At 45.3% G+C, this 18,046-nt stretch overlaps 1 protein-coding gene across 7 annotated transcripts in view; it reads left to right on the forward strand.

Moving 5' to 3' along the window:
• FRMD4A (FERM domain containing 4A) overlaps positions 1–18,046 on the forward strand; it is a 338,180-nt gene that overhangs the window by 278,861 nt on the left and 41,273 nt on the right. For all 7 annotated transcript variants that reach the window (XM_061178281.1, XM_061178328.1, XM_061178300.1 and 4 more), the window contains one exon: positions 15,158–15,291. In XM_061178281.1, coding sequence (XP_061034264.1) covers positions 15,158–15,291 — 134 coding nt within the window. The remainder of the gene's footprint in view (positions 1–15,157; positions 15,292–18,046) is intronic.

The raw sequence follows: 18,046 nt of genomic DNA on the forward strand, positions 1-18,046 counted from the left end.
GGAGCGGTTTTGAGTTGGGCAGGGAGTGAGAGGGAGGCAAAAATTGTCTGGAAATGTTAGAAAAGTATAATGCAGTTCACTCCCCAGGCCACGTGGTCAAGGCCTGATTATTCTGGGAGCCAGTACACACTTCCTTGCCTCTGAGCCAGAGAGTAAAGCAAGCAGTCTTTGCCCTACCTCATCTTCCAGGGTCATCTCTGTACACGTGGTGACTGCAGGCGGTAACAAAATAAAATAAAAAAAGAAAAAGACAGGAGGGGGTGGGGAAAGCCGAAAGCTGCCTAGTTAGCTTCTGGGCTGGTGGAGTCCAATCAGAGCCAGGGAAAACCTTCAGACCTGAAGGGCGAGGGTGAAGATGGACAGGCCTTTCTAAGGTCCTGGGAGGACCCAGGTCATGTGTCCACGGGGCCAGGCGTTTTATAAAATCTGTGAATGTAACACATTTTGCATTCTTTTTCTTAAATAGAGCCACCAAAATTATATGTAGGTTTCAGGCTCTACAAAGTTGTTTCTGCCTCTGCCAGATCACCATTAAGGTTCACCGTAAAGTAAACCTCTCGCTGTCCTGGATTCTTAAAAAGTTTTCATCAATACAATGGGCCAAGTAATCATTGTTTCTGAGGCTTAGAGGTTTACAGTGAAGACCGTGGACAGTGCTGTAGCAAAGAGAATGCCGTTCAAAGTCCAAGACCCCTGCCTCGATTTCCAGCCTCTTCCTATCCCCTGCAGAATGATGAAGGGCGGGACCAGAGTCAGCCCTGTGATGGTCCTCTAGGCATCCCTATCCCCCGTTAAAGCCCAGAGTCTCAGATCTGAGCCTGGATTTAATCTGTCCAGTGTCCTCCTAATCCAGCCACAGATGAGCCCGCCTCTTCCTTCAGCCTCAGTGAGGGGTGCATCCCTGCTGTGGTTTCATATCCCCTTGGAAATCTACATTCTTTCTGAATGTGGCGTGTTATACCCAGGAGAATAGATTCTTCCAGCTCAGGGGTTCCCTGCCCTCCAAGTGCATCGGAACCCCTTGGGGGGTTTGTTCCAAATCAGATAGCTGGGCTCCGGCCCCAGAGTGTCTGATCTGTAGGTCTGGGGTGAGCCTGGGAATTAGCATTTCTAGCAAGTTCTGACAAGTTCCCCGGTGATGTTGATGCTGGTCTGGGGACCACACTTTGAGAGCCACTCTTCTTGCTGAAGAAGAGATAAAAGCCTGAGGTGGGTGTGCAGCTCAAGATCAAGGAACCTAGGTCTGCCCACTTTTACACCTGTGTCCTGGCCCACCTGCTTGGGCCCTTTGTCTCTGGCAGCCGCCAAGGGTACAAACATGATAGCAGGTAGAGAGGAGGTGGTGAACAGGAGCCCCAAAGCATCTAACATGGAACTGACACCATTCAACCATCAGAAATGAGATCCAGGGACTTCCCTGGCGGTCCAGTGGTTAAGACTCTGCGCTTCCACTGCAGGGAGTGCGGGTTCGATCCCTGGTGCGGGAACTGGGATCCCCAGTTTTTTGGCAGCATAGCCAAAAAAAAAAAAAAGGAAAAGAAATGAGATACCGAGATCCAGGCATCTTCAAGACTGGAAAGCAATTCCTCTCTGTTACCGCCAACAGCTTGACATTAATAATCAATCCCGTGGGCTAGGAGATGAATCAAAAGAAACCTTTCCTGCTGAGTCCACTCCCACACCTATTATAAGCATCTTTATCTCAGGATATTAGAGCAATTTTTTCATGTCTGATAACTTAGTGACGAGGACCCCGGGCAAAGCTGTTTGGGCATCGATAGAGGTAGCCGAGGCCCCCTGCCTGCCCCACTTCTGCGGTGGCTCCATCCTTAGGACCGAGACCCTCAGCCTTTTCCCTGCCGACCTTCTGCTGCTCAGCCAAGCAAGAGGAAAGCTGGGCAGACGGGGGAGGAGGTGGAGAGGTGTGAGCCGTGCCCCATGACCAGGCCAGGGAGCACTTCAAACTCAGCCCAGTCCTGCAAGTTAGATCCTGAAGAATGGTCCTTAACTGCTGAGGCTCCGTGGGGAGGTTTTCCCCCCTCTGACTTAGGAAAGGCCACGGGTCAGTGGAAGAAGAGACCTTGCACGGGAAGTGTTCCATCAGTCAACTCGGGGAACTTCTAGGACCTGTCGATCTGGCCATCACTGCCACCAGGTCTGTGATTGCTGCCCCTCTGACTTTTCATGTGCAGGAGAAGATGCCTTCACCTGAGGCCTTGCAGTCCCACCTGGACGGGACGGTTTCCCATCCCCCACCAGATGGAAATCTAGGCTAGCCTCCCACCCGTGCATTCCATCCTTTAGTGCGTCCTGCCTGACTGCGTGTGGAGAACACCTTTTAGTGATGGGCTCCCACAGAAGGAGAGGGCGTCGCTCTTTCGGGATGGCCTTGGTTTAAGCACTCTTTTTTTTTTTTTTTTTTTTTTTTAAATAGAGGAAGTAACTGTGGTGGTTTTTAAATTGATTGATTGATTGATTGATTGATTGGCTGTGTTGGGTCTTCGTTTCTGTGCGAGGGCTTTCTCCAGTTGTGGCAAGCGGGGGCCACTCTTCATTGCGGTGCACAGGCCTCTCACTATCGCGGCCTCTCTTGTTGCGGAGCCCAGGCTCCAGACGCGCAGGCTCAGTAGTTGTGGCTCACGGGCCCAGCCGCTCTGCGGCATGCGGGATCCTCCCAGACCAGGGCTCGAACCCATGTCCCCTGCGTCGGCAGGCAGATTCTCAACCACTGCGCCACCAGGGAAGCCCTAAGCACTCTTTTTATGACACTTTCCAGACCCTATGATCTACCTCTCACTCAGGAAATAGGATACAAATAACCTAGTATCCTATTGGATCAATTATTGTCTCTCCTTCACCTACTGCCTCATGCTTAAAAAAAAGATGGTGTCTGATAAATAGCCCTGAAAAGCATTTTGAGAAACTGATCATCACTTGAGAATTCTTTCTGCTACCTCTAACCCTGTGCCTAACACTCAGTAGATGTTCCATACACGACTTTTAAAATTTTTTGCATGATTTCCCCATGACTCATTTATTTACTGACTGGAAATTTGTACCTTTTGACTCGCTTTACCCATTTCACCTACCCTCACCCCCTGTCTCTGACACCCGCCAGTCTGTTCTTTTTATCTATGAGCTCAGGGTTTTTTGGTTTTAGTTCGTTTGTTTTTAAAGTCTATGTATCAGTGAGATCAAATGGTATTTGTCTTTCTCTGATATACTTCACTTAGCATAATGCCCTTGGGGTCCATTTATATCGCAAATGGCAAGATTTCATTTTTTTTGTTATGGCTGAATAATATTCCGTTGTGTGTGTGTTATAGTTACAATTTCTTTATGCATTCATCCACTGGTGGACACTTAGATTGTTTCCATGTCATGGCTATTGTGAATAATGCTGCTATGAACATGAGGGTGCAGATATCTTTTCCAGTTACTGTTTCATTTCTTCAGATAAATACCCAGAAGTGAAATTGCTGGGTCATATGGTAGCTCTATTATTAGTTTTTTGAGGAACCTCCACAGTGTTTGACATGGTGACTGCACCAACTCACATTCCCACCAACAGGGTATGAGGGTTCCCTTTTTTCCACATCCTTGCCAACATTTGTTGTGTTCTTTTTGATGATAGCCATTCTAACAGATGTGAGGTGATTTCCCATTGTGGTTTTGATTTGCATTTCCCTGATGACTACTGATGTTGGGTATCTTTTCGTGTACCTGTTGGCCATTTGTATGTCTTCTTTGGAAAATGTCTGTTCAGATCCTCTGCCCATTTTTTAATTGGATTTGTTTTCTGTTGTTGAGTTGTATAAGTTCTTTATATTTTTTGGATATCAGTCCTTTATCAGATATATGATTTGCAAATATTTTCTCCCATTCAGTAGGTTGCCTTTTCTTTTTGTTGATGGTTTCCTTTGTTGTGCAGAAGCTTTTTAGTTTGATGTAGTCCCATTTGCTTATTTTTACTTTTGGTGTCAAATTTTAAAAAATCATCACCAAGACTGATGTCAATGATACACGATTAGTAAAATTAAATTTTGAAGGATACTAGTAAGAATCCTGCATGTGCTGCATTTTAAGAACCTTCTACATTCCCAGAGTGTGTGGTAAGATCCTCGGTCCTTGCCAAGATCGCTCATAAACCTGCCACTAACATTTTCCCTCAAATTGTACTGTATCGCTTTTGTCATGATGGTATCAGACCTTCAAAGGTTAATCTTGTCAGATCAGGCTTCTCCTGCAAATACCATCCTTCCTCATTATCTTTCATTTATCCTTCCACCCTTGTCTGTACCCAAATTGTGCGGTAACTGAGCCGTGTAACCACACTGTGATATTGCTACTGTATAAACATTTTTTCTAGCTCCCGAACTTTGCTAGGGGCTATGCATAGCATTTTAAAAGTTACAGCTTCTCTCCTCAAAGAGTTTGCGTACTATTTATTGATGTAAAACAGAGATAAAATATTTCCAACTCTTAGTAACTTTGAAGGTGATTTTCCTATTTAACAAGGGTACATCATTACGAAGTACTGGACTTCAGTCACTTTAAAGCTATCTGAGGTCTCAGATGCTAAGGAAATGAAGAAATGTTATTGATATCATTAAAGAAGTCAGAAGTCCACACTTATTAATGACCTGAGCCAGGGGCTAACATCTCAAAAAGAAAAGGTCTGCAGAGTTGAAATGATTTACTAAGGCTCGGGGCCAAGACCCTCTGAGTTCTTCAGTGGTAACACCCAGGGCTGTCCCGTGGGAGACCTGTAGTCCTAGTAGAGACCCTTAGAGGTGCTGAGCCTTCTGAGCTGTGTCGGATTAAAAGGGATCAAGCCCTCACCTCCCAAAATTGCACTGGATGAGATTCAGACCCTAGGAAGGTTATGGAACCCGCGTCCCAAATCCATTCGTGAAGGGGCTCCCGCGGGCAAGCTTTGAAAGGAGGTGAGGACCCATGTCCCAGAGCATCCCCTGGAGGAAGGGACGTTGAGGCAGCTCAGGGCGCAGCCCCCGTTCCAGGCCGGCAGAGCCCCACCCCCGCCCCCATCTTGGTCTCCTCACAAGCTCTGCACCTCTGGGTAACCAGCCAGCCTGTTGCCTGACCACTGCGGGGTGGGAGAGACGGGGTGGTGACAAGCAGGGGACGATGTAGTCACTGTGCCCTAGGAGAGCCTCCAGATTTTCCAGGGTTCAGATAGAGTTTGAGAAGACAACTGTGAATTCAAAACATTTGGTGATGATGATGGTTTCAGAATTCAGAAAAAGCATCCGAAATCCTTCCTGTGGGAACTTTAAAGGGTTTATTCCTGTCTTCCTTACCCCCATTTCTTGAAATCTCAAAAACAGATGGGAAAGGGAAAAAAATGGGATGACAAAAGAAAAAACAAAACAACTGCATGCTGAACACGCATGGCCTTTCCATAGCTCCTCTGAAAGCGAGAAAAAGTGTAGGATTGTCCCAGCGTTGCTTCTGGAATTTGCCATCCCAGAACAGTTCTGGTTTCAGTAGGAGGGGAGGGGCTCAGGGAGATGTGTTTTTGCTCTCAGCCAATTTAAAGAAAATGGCACAGACTTGCTTAGGAGACACCCTGTGTTCTGCAGGCCCATGTGGGTTGTGCATTAACTGCCCCCAAACAAAAAAATGTTACTGCACATCCTTTCTTAGAGGAATAGAACAATGAGACTGATGCTGGCTTTTTGAATGGAAATACAGGGCCAGAAGCCACCCACTGTCTCCAAAAACAAAATGGCATGTTGTGTCTATAAATAGGAATTGGGCTGTGGGATTAATGATACAGCAGTTGAGTCATCTTCATTGTCAAGGGCAGGATTGCAAAGAATGTGGTGATGGATATTTGGTTAAAAAAAAAAAAAAAACGAAATATAACAAAACCCTGCAGTCTGCTGGGATCCCCCGGCTCTGTCTGACCCTTTCCGCTCTGGAGAAAAACATGTTGTACTGAGTGTAGGGCCTGCTCTGCCTGGGACCCATCCACGTCCATGACTCAACTCTTCACACGTTCGCCCTCTCTGAATGCCAGCACTTCCTGCCATTGTTGGGCAGTTTATTAATAACTAACATAATAACGAGGGTGCCAGCTGTCTGCCGTCTCTCCTTCCAGAGAACTGATCTGATAGGGGTCTGCCAGCTTTGTGGTCAGGGCTGTATTCAGCTTAAAATACACGGCCTGAAGTTGGTATCAATCACATGATGTTTGGGGGCTTTTTTCTTCTTCTTTTCATCTTCCTCCTTTTTTTTTTAAATATAGATTTTATTCCTACAGTTCAAATTTATTTCCTTTATGTTTTGCAATTATTTTATGTCAATTTTTTTAAATTGGGGTATAGTTGTTTTACAGTGTTGTGTTAGTTTCTACTGTACAGCGACGTGGGGTTCCCTGTGCTATACAGCAGGTTCTCATTAGTTACCTGTTTTATACATATTAGTGTATGTATGTCAATCCCAATCTCCCAATTCATCCCACCACCACCCCCCGCTTTCCCTCCTTGGTGACCATATGTTTGTTCTCTACATCTGTGTCTCCACTTCTGCCTTGCAAACCGGTTCATCTGTACCATTTTTCTAGGTTCCACATATATGCGTTAATATATGATATTTGTTTTTCTCTTTCTGACTTACTTCACTCTGTATGACAGTCTCTAGATCCATCCACGTCTCTACAAATGACCCAATTCCGTTCCTTTTTATGGCTGAGTAATATTCCATTGTATATATGTACCACATCTTCTTTATCCATTCATCTGTCGATGGAACTTTGTCAGTTTTTTTGCTGCGCAGCATGTGGGATCCTAGTTCCCCAAGCAGGGATCGAACCCACGTCCCCTGCATTAGAGGCATGGAGTCTTAACCACTGGACCGCCAGGGAAGTGCCATTTTCATCCTTTCTTTTTGGCTCTCATTCTATCTCTTCCCTCTGTTTCTCTCCAGCCTTTTAAAGGTTCTGTTATCGGCTGCCTGTCTCTTCTTAAGTCTAATGATGCCCAGGATTCCAGGGGCCTTTAGTGTTGGTCCCGGGCTCAGTGCCCTGCAGATGGGCTTAGCCGGCAGCACTGCCAGAGGGCTTGCCCTCTGCCAGGGTGTGTTTATATGAGACTGTGTAACCGGTGAGGGCTGCGAAATCTCTTTCTGTGGAATGGATGTTTCTGGCCGTGGCTTGAGCAGGACAGGCCTGAGTCAAAATTGTGAGAAGACAGAATGGTTGTCCCTTTCTGCTCTCTCACTGGGGGTAAAAAAAAAACTAATAAAGCCATTTATACTGATATAGTTACACCCTCCCGTGTAAAGGAATATTTGCCTGCTAAAGAAAACCAGGGAAGAATGATAATCTGTAACCTAAGTGAACGACTTTGATGGAATTTTAAAAACTGAAAAAGAAATATCGCCGTCCCCTCCCATAGCCTTTGCTCTCTCTTCCCATTTATTGAGACCAGCCTTCTCAATATTACAGTCGAATCACAGAATCTTGGAGCCAGAAGGATAAGCCCCCTTATTTCACAATGTAAGAAATGGAAACCGTATAAATTAACTCATAACAGTAGCTTCAACTAGGTACTTTACCAGATGCTGCTAATTTTTTAAATCAGTGGTTCACTTCTCTCCCTCCCTCCCTCTCCCCCAACCCCGAACCTTTCTCTTTTTAATCATCTTTGTACCCTTCACCCTTTGGTAAAAGTGCCACTGAGTACTTTTTTTTTTTTCTGAGTCCCAGAGACTCTTCGCTGCCACCAAATGGTGTTTATTTTCAAAGCACTTCCATTTCACTGCTCTTTTACATGCACTGTTTTATTTTTAAAATATCCGACCCTAATGAAAAGTTCTCCAGGCGTGCACTTTTCATGTGAAAAAATCACATTTCATTCCCTGAGACGCTCTCCAGAGATCACACACAGTTATCCTGAAATCTGCCAGGTGGCTTTATTTCCCATGTTCTCTTAGGACATCTTTTCTATAAGGAATTCATAATTGAGGATTTGTAAGGCAAATAAATATCTCTTCATCATAAAAGGTTCAGACCTTTTCCTTGTATTTATTTCTGGGGTGTCTGCCAAAACTCTTCCTTAACAGCTTTTGTAGATTTGCTGGGAATATGCCTACTTTCTTTTTTTTTTTTTCCGTAAAAGTCTAAACAGACAGATTGTCATTTCCTTCCCTTACTTTTAGGACAACAGATTTCTTTCTTCTTTGGGGTACTGTTTGTTTCAAATTTCCCCTGCTTTCAGAGAGGAAAGAACCCCTTCTGTCTCCTGAGATCAGCGGGGCTGGTCATCAGAATTCCATCTGTGTAAAAACAGATGAGCCCCGGTTCCTGACAACATTCTGTTTAAGAGGATGCGTTCTCATATCCGGTGCAGAGTAGCCCAGAGTCTTTTGAAAGATTGGAGCACGTTCTCCATCTCAGCCCGATGAGGACATCCTTCCCCATGTTTGCCGGCTGGGAGGGGAGCTGCCGTTTGTGTGAGCTGGCCCTCCCCACGCATCCTGCCCCAGGGCACCAGCTGCCCACTGGGCGACATCTGGAGTTCCCTAGCTGGAGCACGAGAAAGTCTCCAGAGGTGGCAGAAATATCTCCACCAACAACATCCCTAGCATCCGGGAGTTCACTCGGGAGATTTCCAAAGACCCACTGAAAGTGACTTTCTGATCTTCAGTGCATCATCATTCAAACACTCCTGGCTGTGTTTGGATTGGAATTGTCTTCTTTGGGGTCAGATCTTTTTCTCCTCCTCTCCAGCCAGCTGAGGAGTGACCTATTTATATAAAGGATGTGGATTGAAAAATGATCATCAGATAGCCAAAAACAAAAGACATTTTCAGTCTGGGCTCATTTAAAGAGATATTGACTGAGCAGTAAGCAGGATGAAAGGTTTTCCAGAGAACTAATCTGATGCTGATCATCCTGGCAGCGGACCACAGGGAGACTCAGCCTCCTCAGACCTCGTCAGCCCTGCAGGTTAATTGCCTAATTGGCCTCGGGTTGTGGCAGCTGCCATCTCTCCCCTTCAAGTGCATGGCTCATCTCCTCCTTCCTCCCACTGGACAGCTTTTCATGGCCGGACCCCAGGCTCTCTGAGGGCTGGACCCACGTCCAGTTACCTGTCTCCCCCACCCCACCTTGCACACAGAAGGTGCTTCAGAGACTTCTGTGGCTTCCTTGGCGCACCTGAAGGACCCGTGGGCTCCTCCTCTCTGCCTACGTGTTCCTCCGTGTGGTCCCGCAGAAAGGGTCTGGGCTGGAGAGGCAGATAGGCTGGCACACTAACTGTGTTTATTACAACCAGACCCAGTTCCTTCCCTCATGGTGCTTCCATCCTGGGGATGCAGCAGACCAAACCGCCAAGTTGGAATCCCAGCTCTGCCTCCTAACATCCCAGTGACCTCTTCTATGAAAATGGGGATAATGTTTCTGTGAGGATGAAATGAAGTAGAACATGTGGGAAGCTCCTATCAGGAGTTCTGTAAAAATCCCCTCCCTTCCCTTCTTCTCCCGAGTTTCCTGCATGTGCACCTTCCAACAGCCTTCCAGCTTCTTGCCTATTCACTGTTCTTCCTTTTTACATTATGAGGCTCCCCAGAATTGGGGTGCCAACTCCTAACAAAGGCCAGGGGACACTCCTGAATACAAATAACTACAAATACTCATGTAGTGCCTATAACGTTTTGTTCTAAGCATCTTGCAAGCCAATGCGAATCAATCTCTTTTGATTCTCCCAACTTTTGAAGAAGTCCTGTTTTTTAAATTTATTATTTATTTATTTATTTTTGGCTGCGTTGGGTCTTCATTGCTGCGCGCGGGCTTTCTCTAGTTGTGGCGAGCGGGGGCTACTCTTCGTTGCGGTGTGCGGGCTTCTCATTGCAGTGGCTTCTCTTGTTGCGGAGCACGGGCTCTAGGCGCGCGGGCTTCAGTAGTTGCAGCACGTGGGCTCAGTAGTTGTGGCTCATGGGCTCTAGAGCACAGGCTCAGTAGTTGTGGCGCACGGGCTTAGTTGCTCTGCAGCATGTGGGCTCTTCCTGGACCAGGGCTCGAACCCGTGTCCCCTGCATTGGCAGGTGGATTCTTAACCACTGAACCACCAAGGAAGCCCAGAAGTCCTGTTTTCATTCCCATATGAGAAGGGAGGTAACAGATTTAGAGCAGTCAGGTGACATTGCCGAGTCCTCACAACTAGTATGGCACAGAGCTGGGACACAAGCCCTGACTTGTTAGCTCTAAACTACTACCAGAAGTCTCCGGAAGCTACCAGACCAGTTGACGTTTCCCGAGGTGTATTCACATCACTCTTTCCTACAAACTTGGTGCTACTTGAAAGTTTGACCACCACCACCAACGAAGTATTTATTCGCTACTTAGATCTTTCAAAAGCATTCCGGTCACTCCTGTTTTTCCTTGGGTTCGTGCACCAATTGATGATGCTTGGACAGTCCTTTCCAACTAGCACCTGGCTACTGCTCTGTCACTCTCTACATTTTGAAATCTCACTCTTCTGGCTCCAGTAGAGAGCATCCATCCATCTTCGTACTTCATTAATCCCAAACAAAGCTCAGATTAAACTCTTACTTAGTATTCAGGTTTACAGATAATTTGCTTTGGCCTGTTGATAAGATGCAGAGGTCAGTCCTTTAGGTGCTGGTTGATAATTAGACATTTCCTTTTGAGTTGAAGCAAACTATAGCAATAGCTGGGAGAAGGACCAGAGTTGGAGGGATGCTTGTCTGTTCTGGAGGCGGAGATGGGAAAGAAAAGAGGAGAAAGATGGCGCCGTATGTAAGGGTCCTTTTGTAAAAATTGCAAAAATGACTGCTAGAGGTTGAGAGGGAACTGCCTCAGTAAGCTGTTTATTTCAGTACTAGATTCTTCGAGTTTGGAGGAATCTTGGGGGTTAGTTAACTGGTCATTTTCTAGTTGGGGACATCATGGCTCTGAGAGGTTAACAACCCGAGATCTGACACCAATTAACAGCTGACACGTCTTGGAAATCCAGGTGTCTTTTATCCTTCACTGCTCCTCTCAAAGATAGCGGATTTCCATCTTGTTAATTTCTAAGGGGCTGAACGTATAACCTTGGAGCGGGGTTGCCTGTGAAAAGGCACGTGTGTGTTCACGTAACCGGAAGTGGACAAATCATAGTAACCGAGAGCGTCTGTACTGTCCATCAAGTGCAGCTGCCGACTGGAAGTTATTTCTGTGTCTAGAATCATATTAGATGTGCTCACAAACCTTTCGTTTGCAAGACTCTCGTTGCCCTGCGCCCCTGAGGCTCTTCTGACTGCATTTCTCCCTGGATTCGTTCTGTTCTGTCACTTGAGAGGGTGAAGAGTGACTCTCTGCCTCCCGATTTCTGCCTCTCTGGCTGGCCTTCCTTTCAGATGTCACGCGTGCCGTTCAGGGGATGTCTAGAGGGTGACAGCGTCAACATCTCAGAGCACTTGGGGCTCCTTCTTCTGATACCCTTGAGTCTCTGTCAGTGCTCTGTGCTGTTGGTGTTGTCATCTCATCCCTGGGCACTCGGCTGCCCTCCCCCCAGGGTTGCCACATTGGCCTGGTTGCAGGTAAGCGCCCGACAGCTTCAGATCCGACAAGCTCCAAAAGAGAGCAGCTCTCAGCACTCAGCACGCTTGCCCAGACAGTGCATTTCCTTTACAGAAACAGAGGCGCCGGGAACCTCTTTTTCAAATGCACTGTGACAAGAACCCCACTGCAGAGCTGCCCTAGCTTGAGGGTGGAGTGGGGGGCCCCAGAACCTGCCAAACCCCTTGACTCCGTCCCAGCCTCATCCACAGGCGCACCAAAGGCATAAATGCAAACCCAGGGGCTCAAGAAACGAAATTTGAAAACGGTGCCTAGACCTCTGTTGCTCCTTCTAAAGGTGAGCTTTGGAGCCCGAGTGGTAGCTGCATTGCACAGAGCTTCTCTGCTTTGGCAAATGGCTCCTTGAGTAATGGTGAGGAAGTCATTTCAATCATTTCCCTCTTTCTAATTCTAGCCGGTATGTCCCTGTGTGGGTGTGTGCACTCAAGTTAAGTCCACCTTAGATACGGGGGGGTTTACCTGTCCCAGGCACAAGCTAAATGCCGAATGTGTGTGACCTCATTAGTCTTTACAGCAGATTGAGGAGGGCAGGTCACTTGTCCAAGGTCACCCGTCTAGTGAGTGGTTTAGAGTGCATCAAAACCAGATCATTTTACCCTTTACCCACCATCCAGGTTAGATGAAAATGGAACTCTGCATGTCTAGGCCAGGCCAACTCACTTACTTTGCAAAGACTTGACATGGTACCATATTCCTCGTGAAGCAACTTCAAGAATAAAGGTGTGAAGCAGAGCCAGCCAGCATTAGTGGTGCCAGATACGGAGAAGGCCTCTTGAGCCATCACTCTGTCTTATATGGGTTTGGTATTTAGGCTAATTATTATAAGTAATCATAATTTAGGTACTGCTAATGAGCTCAAGACCAAAGCTTAACTAATCCATAACTAGAGATCAGATCATCCAAAAATTCTGGGCTTTACCACCAGGAGTTTAATGTTGTGATTTTTGCCATTCCTGAATATAGTTCATTCTTAGATTTGACTTCATAAATCATCATCTCCTGTTGAGAGGTTAGGCAGGAGTGAGAGGGAAAACAATGAATTTTTCATTTGTGCTAGAAATCCTTTCATCTTCTTGGACCCAAGTTTCCCCAGGTCTGTTTTTTAAATCTAAAGTCTGACTTCCTTCCAGTATTATTTTACCTTCTTATTAATTCTTTAGATGATGGAATAATAGAGCGTAGCTCATTAAATTTTCCTGCGTCTTCACCTGTGATTGGTGACTGTGACTCAGGGAACAAGATTAAGATTCAAAATGATTTAGCTGTGTTACATTAGATGAATGTAGACTGGAGATAGTTCAGGACTAATAAGCTCAGGGCAATTGACTTATGGGGGTAGAAAACCTGAAGCATTTCAAAAAGGGGAGCCTGCAATAATGTCCAGCCATGTGTCACATGAGTATGACACCATGTGGATTTAGTATCTGAGAACCATGAGGTAATGGAGCCTTTGTGAGGGTCAAGCTTTCGCTTGAGTTTGCTATTGAATTTGGAAACATGCGATTGAAGCAGGACGAAATCCAGGAAAGAGCTACAAAAATGATTAAAAGTTTGGAAGGTCGATTCTATAAAGAAACAACCTACAGGTACTAGATTTCTTTACGGAGATGAGATACAACTTAATTATAGCATCCAACCATACGATTGACAACATTTATTCGTTTGTTTATTCAAGCTAATATTTATTAGCTACTGTGGAGGCATAAAGATGGTACATTCCCGCAGTGATGGAGATTCTCTATTTCAAGCTAGAATGAGTCAAAATGTATTGTACCTAAACACTGAGAATTCTTGAAGATTAGGGTTATAAGAACTTAGGTGCCTGGTAATTGAGGGAATATGGGGATTCCTGCTCAGAGCCTAAATAAGAGTCAAATCTTATATTTATGGGGATGATGTGAGCATCACAGGGTTGTTGTTGTTTTTTTTATTATTATTTATTTATTTATTTGGCTGCACCAGGTCTTAGTTGCGGCATGCGGGAACTTTGTTGCCACCTGGGGGATCTTCGTTGCAGCATGCGGGCTCTTTAGTTGTGGCATGCAGGCTCTTAGTCGCGGCATGCGGGATCTAGTTCCCTGACCAGGGATCGAACCCCGGCCCCTTACGTTGGGAGCGCGGAGTCTTAACCACTGGACCACCAGGGAAGTCCCCATCACAGAGTTTTTGATACAAAAGCATAGAAGTCCCTTCTAGTCTTGTGATTCTGAGACGCCTTCTTTAACCACTGGAAGAAACAGAACAATCGACTCTGGGAATTCTGATTGGATCATTGTCAAATCTGTCATTCATTCACTGAATTGTCCCGAAATGTTGCCTAAGGAAATACAATTCCTACCCCTCCCTCCAACAAATCCCGCTAGAATTTTTACTGGTATTGCAATGATTCTCTGATTTAGTTCCTGAAGAATTGACATCATTACAACGTCTGGCTTCCAATCCATGACCAGACTACATCTCTCTCTTGTTTGAGGTCTTTCGTTTTTCTCAGCAGAGTATTATACTTTTCATTGTAGAGATCTTGTCCATCTTCCATTAGATGGATACCTAGGTATTCGATGTCGTTTGATGCTGTTGCAGATGGCATGATGTGAGCCCCTTGAAGGCACACCCAGTAATGCCCATCCATTTCTAAGACTTCCGCTGTCCATGGACACGAGAAGCAAGCAATAATCAGCTTTTCCCTTCTCAGGGAGTCAAGGCGCCTTGTCTAGCCATCCAGGTAGAAAAGGTATAATAGCTTCACTGCAGGAAACCTATTTCAGAATCCAAACATTGCAGCCCAGAAATGATTCTCTGGCCTACCCTAAATCTCTCCAGTTGGCATTTCAGCATATTTTCCTTTTGTTTGGTTTACAGTTTTTGCCTTCCACAAAGGTTTCCTATCTAGCAGTCTGCTATTTGAATCATCAAGCAGATAGTTCTGTGCTGCATATAAAAATATGTATAACTTTTATTAGGAGGGAATTTGCTCATGTTACAGTCTCGAGTTCAAAAAATACAATACAAATCTAATTTTATTTTTTAAATATATGTGCTTAGGTAAAAGGGCTAAAAGAAAATGCAAGACAGTGGTTATCTCTGGGTGACTAGCTTATGGATTATTTTTATACATGTCGACATTTTCAAAATTTTTATGATAAACATGCGTTATCTTTGTACTAAGCAAAAATAAGCGTTTTTAAATAGAAAAAATTAAAACTTTGTATTAAAATGGCTGGCTTAAACTTTACTTTCCCCTTCACGGCATAAAAAGTCTATTAAAATTTGCTAGTGAAATTGAAATGGGTGTGTGACGTATCTTAAGATAATCAAAGAAGAGGCGTGTAAATTTTCCCGCCGGTCCTTCTGACCAGCTGTAAATTGCCCGAAGTGCTGAGAATCCGCCCCTCACCCTTGGAGCTCTGAGCACCTGTTTTATTTCACACTCTCTTGATTCCTGGGGTAAATCCCACAGTCACAGCGTGGGCTCCGGTTCAGTTCCTTTGTGGTCCAGATGTGCGTCCCCTCGTCAGCTGGCCTAGTAACCCCACTGTTAATTGACAGGTTCTCAGGAATCAGATAGCTCGCAGTCGGCCAAGAAAGACATGCTGGCAGCCTTGAAATCCAGGCAGGAAGCTCTGGAGGAAACGCTTCGCCAGCGGCTGGAAGAGCTGAAGAGACTCTGCCTCCGAGAAGCGGTAAGCATCGCTGGTTCGTCCTGTGGGACTCTGTGTTGTCTGTGCCCTCATCTGTCTTCACATATTTATAAAAGGCAAGGGTCGGCATCATAAAGGGCATAAGAGGGAAGCCAGCCCTCTTCTGTTGATGACCCCCAGCCCCCGGGATGAGCCCCATCAGAAACAGGAGTCTTGGACCATAATGAAAACACTCTTGACAGCAGTGAAAGTGGGTCCTGGCAGAATCCCAAAAGGGACCCCACTAGGGCCCAAATGCCAAGTAGTAATAACAGTCATAATAACAATTGTAAACAACAACATTTGCATGGTGCCCCATAGTTTATAAAGCATTTCCTCATATGATAGTTCCCACGCTGGATGGAATGGTTTGCCAGCTTCTTAAGATCTTGTGCCTGAGTTTATCCTTGTGGTGGCTTTTGTTTCTCTTGAGTGTATTTCAGATTTATCTTTGGAAATCATAGTGAGGAGCACCTTTGGGGATCAACAAGGAAATCAGGATTTCAGTTGATATAAAATCCCCTTCAAAACTCATGATCTGGTGAATCTTTCACTTTTTTTTTTTTTTTGGTAGATGATGCATTTTTTTTCCTTTAGTTGTTGTTTGTTTGTTTGTTTTGTTTTTACAGTAGGTCCTTCTTGCTTTTCTGTTTAAATATAGCAGTGTGTGCATGTCAATCCAAACTCCCAATCTGTCTCCCACGCCTTTCCCCCCGGTAACCATAAGTCCATTCTCTAAGTCTGTGAGTCTGTTTCTGTTTTGTAAATAAGTTCATTTGTATTATTTTTTCTAGATTCCTCATATAAGCAATATATGATACTTGTCTTTCTCTGTCTGACTTATCTCACTCAGTATGACAATCTCCAGGTCCATCCATGTGGCTGCAAATGGCATTATTTCATTCTTTTTAATGGCTGAGTAATAGTCCATTGTATATATGTACCACATTTTCTTTATCCGTTCATCTGTTCATGGACATTTAGGTTGCTTCCATGTCCTGGCTATTGTAAATAGTGCTGCAGTGAACATTGGGGTGCATGTATACTTTTGAACCAAGTTTTTCTCTGGATATATGCCCAGGAGTGGGATTGCTAGATTGTATGGTAATTCTATTTTTATTTTTTTAAGGAACCTCCATACTGTTCTCCATAGTAGCTGTACCAATTTACATTCCCACCAACAGTAGGAATTACATTCTTCACACCCTCTCCAGCATTTATTGTTTGTAGATTTTTTTTTTTAATTTATTTATTTATTTATTTTTGGCTGTGTTGGGTCTTTGTTTCTGTGCGAGGGCTTTCCCCAGTTGCGGCAAGCGGGGGCCACTCTTCATCGTGGTGCGCGGGCCTCTCACTATCGCGGCCTTTCTTGTTGTGGAGCACAGGCTCCAGTCGCGCAGGCTCAGTAATTGTGGCTCATGGGCCCAGCTGCTCCGCGGCATGTGGGATCTTCCCAGACCAGGGCTCGAACCCGCGTCCCCTGCATTGGCAGGCAGACTCTCAACCACTGCGCCACCAGGGAAGCCCTGTTTGTAGATTTTTTGATGATGGCCATTCTGACTGGTGTGAGGTGATATCTCATTGTAGTTTTTTTTTTTAATATAAATTTATTTATTTACTTTTGGCTGTGTTGGGTCTTCATTGCTGCACGTGGGCTTTCTCTAGTTGCAGCGAGCGGGGGCTACTCTTTGTTGCAGTGCTTGTGCTTCTCATTGCAGTGGTTTCTTTTGTTGTGGAGCACAGGCTCTAGGCGTGTGGGCTTCAGTAGTTGTGGCGTGTGGGCCCAGTAGTTGTGGCTCACGGGCCCTAGAGCTCGCAGGCTGCAGTAGTTGTGGCGTACGGGCTTAGTTGCTCCGCGGCATGTGGGATCGTCCCGGATCAGGGATCGAGCGCGTGTCCCCTGCATTGGCAGGCGGATTCGTAACCACTGCACCACCAGGGAAGCCCCTCTCGTGGTAGTTTTGATTTGCATTTCTCTCTGTGATGTCGAGTGTCTTTTCGTGTGCTTTTTGGCCATCTGTATGTCTTCTTTGGAGAAATGTCTGTTTAGGTCTTCTGCCCATTTTTTGATTGGGTTGTTTGTTTTTTGGATATTGGGCCACATGAGTTATTTGTTAATGAAATCCTAGCCTAGTCATCTAAAAAAATCTTTTAATTTTAGGCAAAGCAATGCTTCCTCAAGTGTGTATATACACAAGGCTCATGTCTCATTGGGATTTAGAGACTGTGGCAGGTCACTGTCTCTATTTATTTGAACATCTATTTCCACCACCTTCTACTTATTCCACAACTCCTTGTTATCATGTTTGAAGACTTGCTTTTTTAATGCCTCTCGCGTTATTGTGCGTGTGTGTGTGTGCACACACGTGTGCATGTGCTTGCACACAGACACCATGGGGTGGGAGCCCTCAGGAGAGAGCGTGTTCTGTATATAACATTACAAGGAGCTCTGTTGGTCAACAGTTCAGAAAGGGAAGTGGAAAGAGGCTCCCAAACTAAGTTGAAGAGCCCTACTCCCCTCCCCCCAATCCTAATGCCTTGCCCCAGGAAGAATGAAACAAGGAGCCACAGAATGAGATCATATTACAGTTCAATTTGGCTTAATTAGGCTCTGGATTGATTCAAACCGGAGCTGGCTCAAAGCAGACCCACATTAGCGCAAATCCTTTGCAAATCTTGGGAAAGCAATTGTCCCGGCTGGGGGATGTGCTCTGAGATACTGTTAATAATATCAGCAATCTTTTTGTAAAGAATACGC

This window comes from Eubalaena glacialis, chromosome 2 (genome assembly GCF_028564815.1).
Source record: "Eubalaena glacialis isolate mEubGla1 chromosome 2, mEubGla1.1.hap2.+ XY, whole genome shotgun sequence".
Lineage (NCBI taxonomy): Eukaryota > Metazoa > Chordata > Mammalia > Artiodactyla > Balaenidae > Eubalaena > Eubalaena glacialis.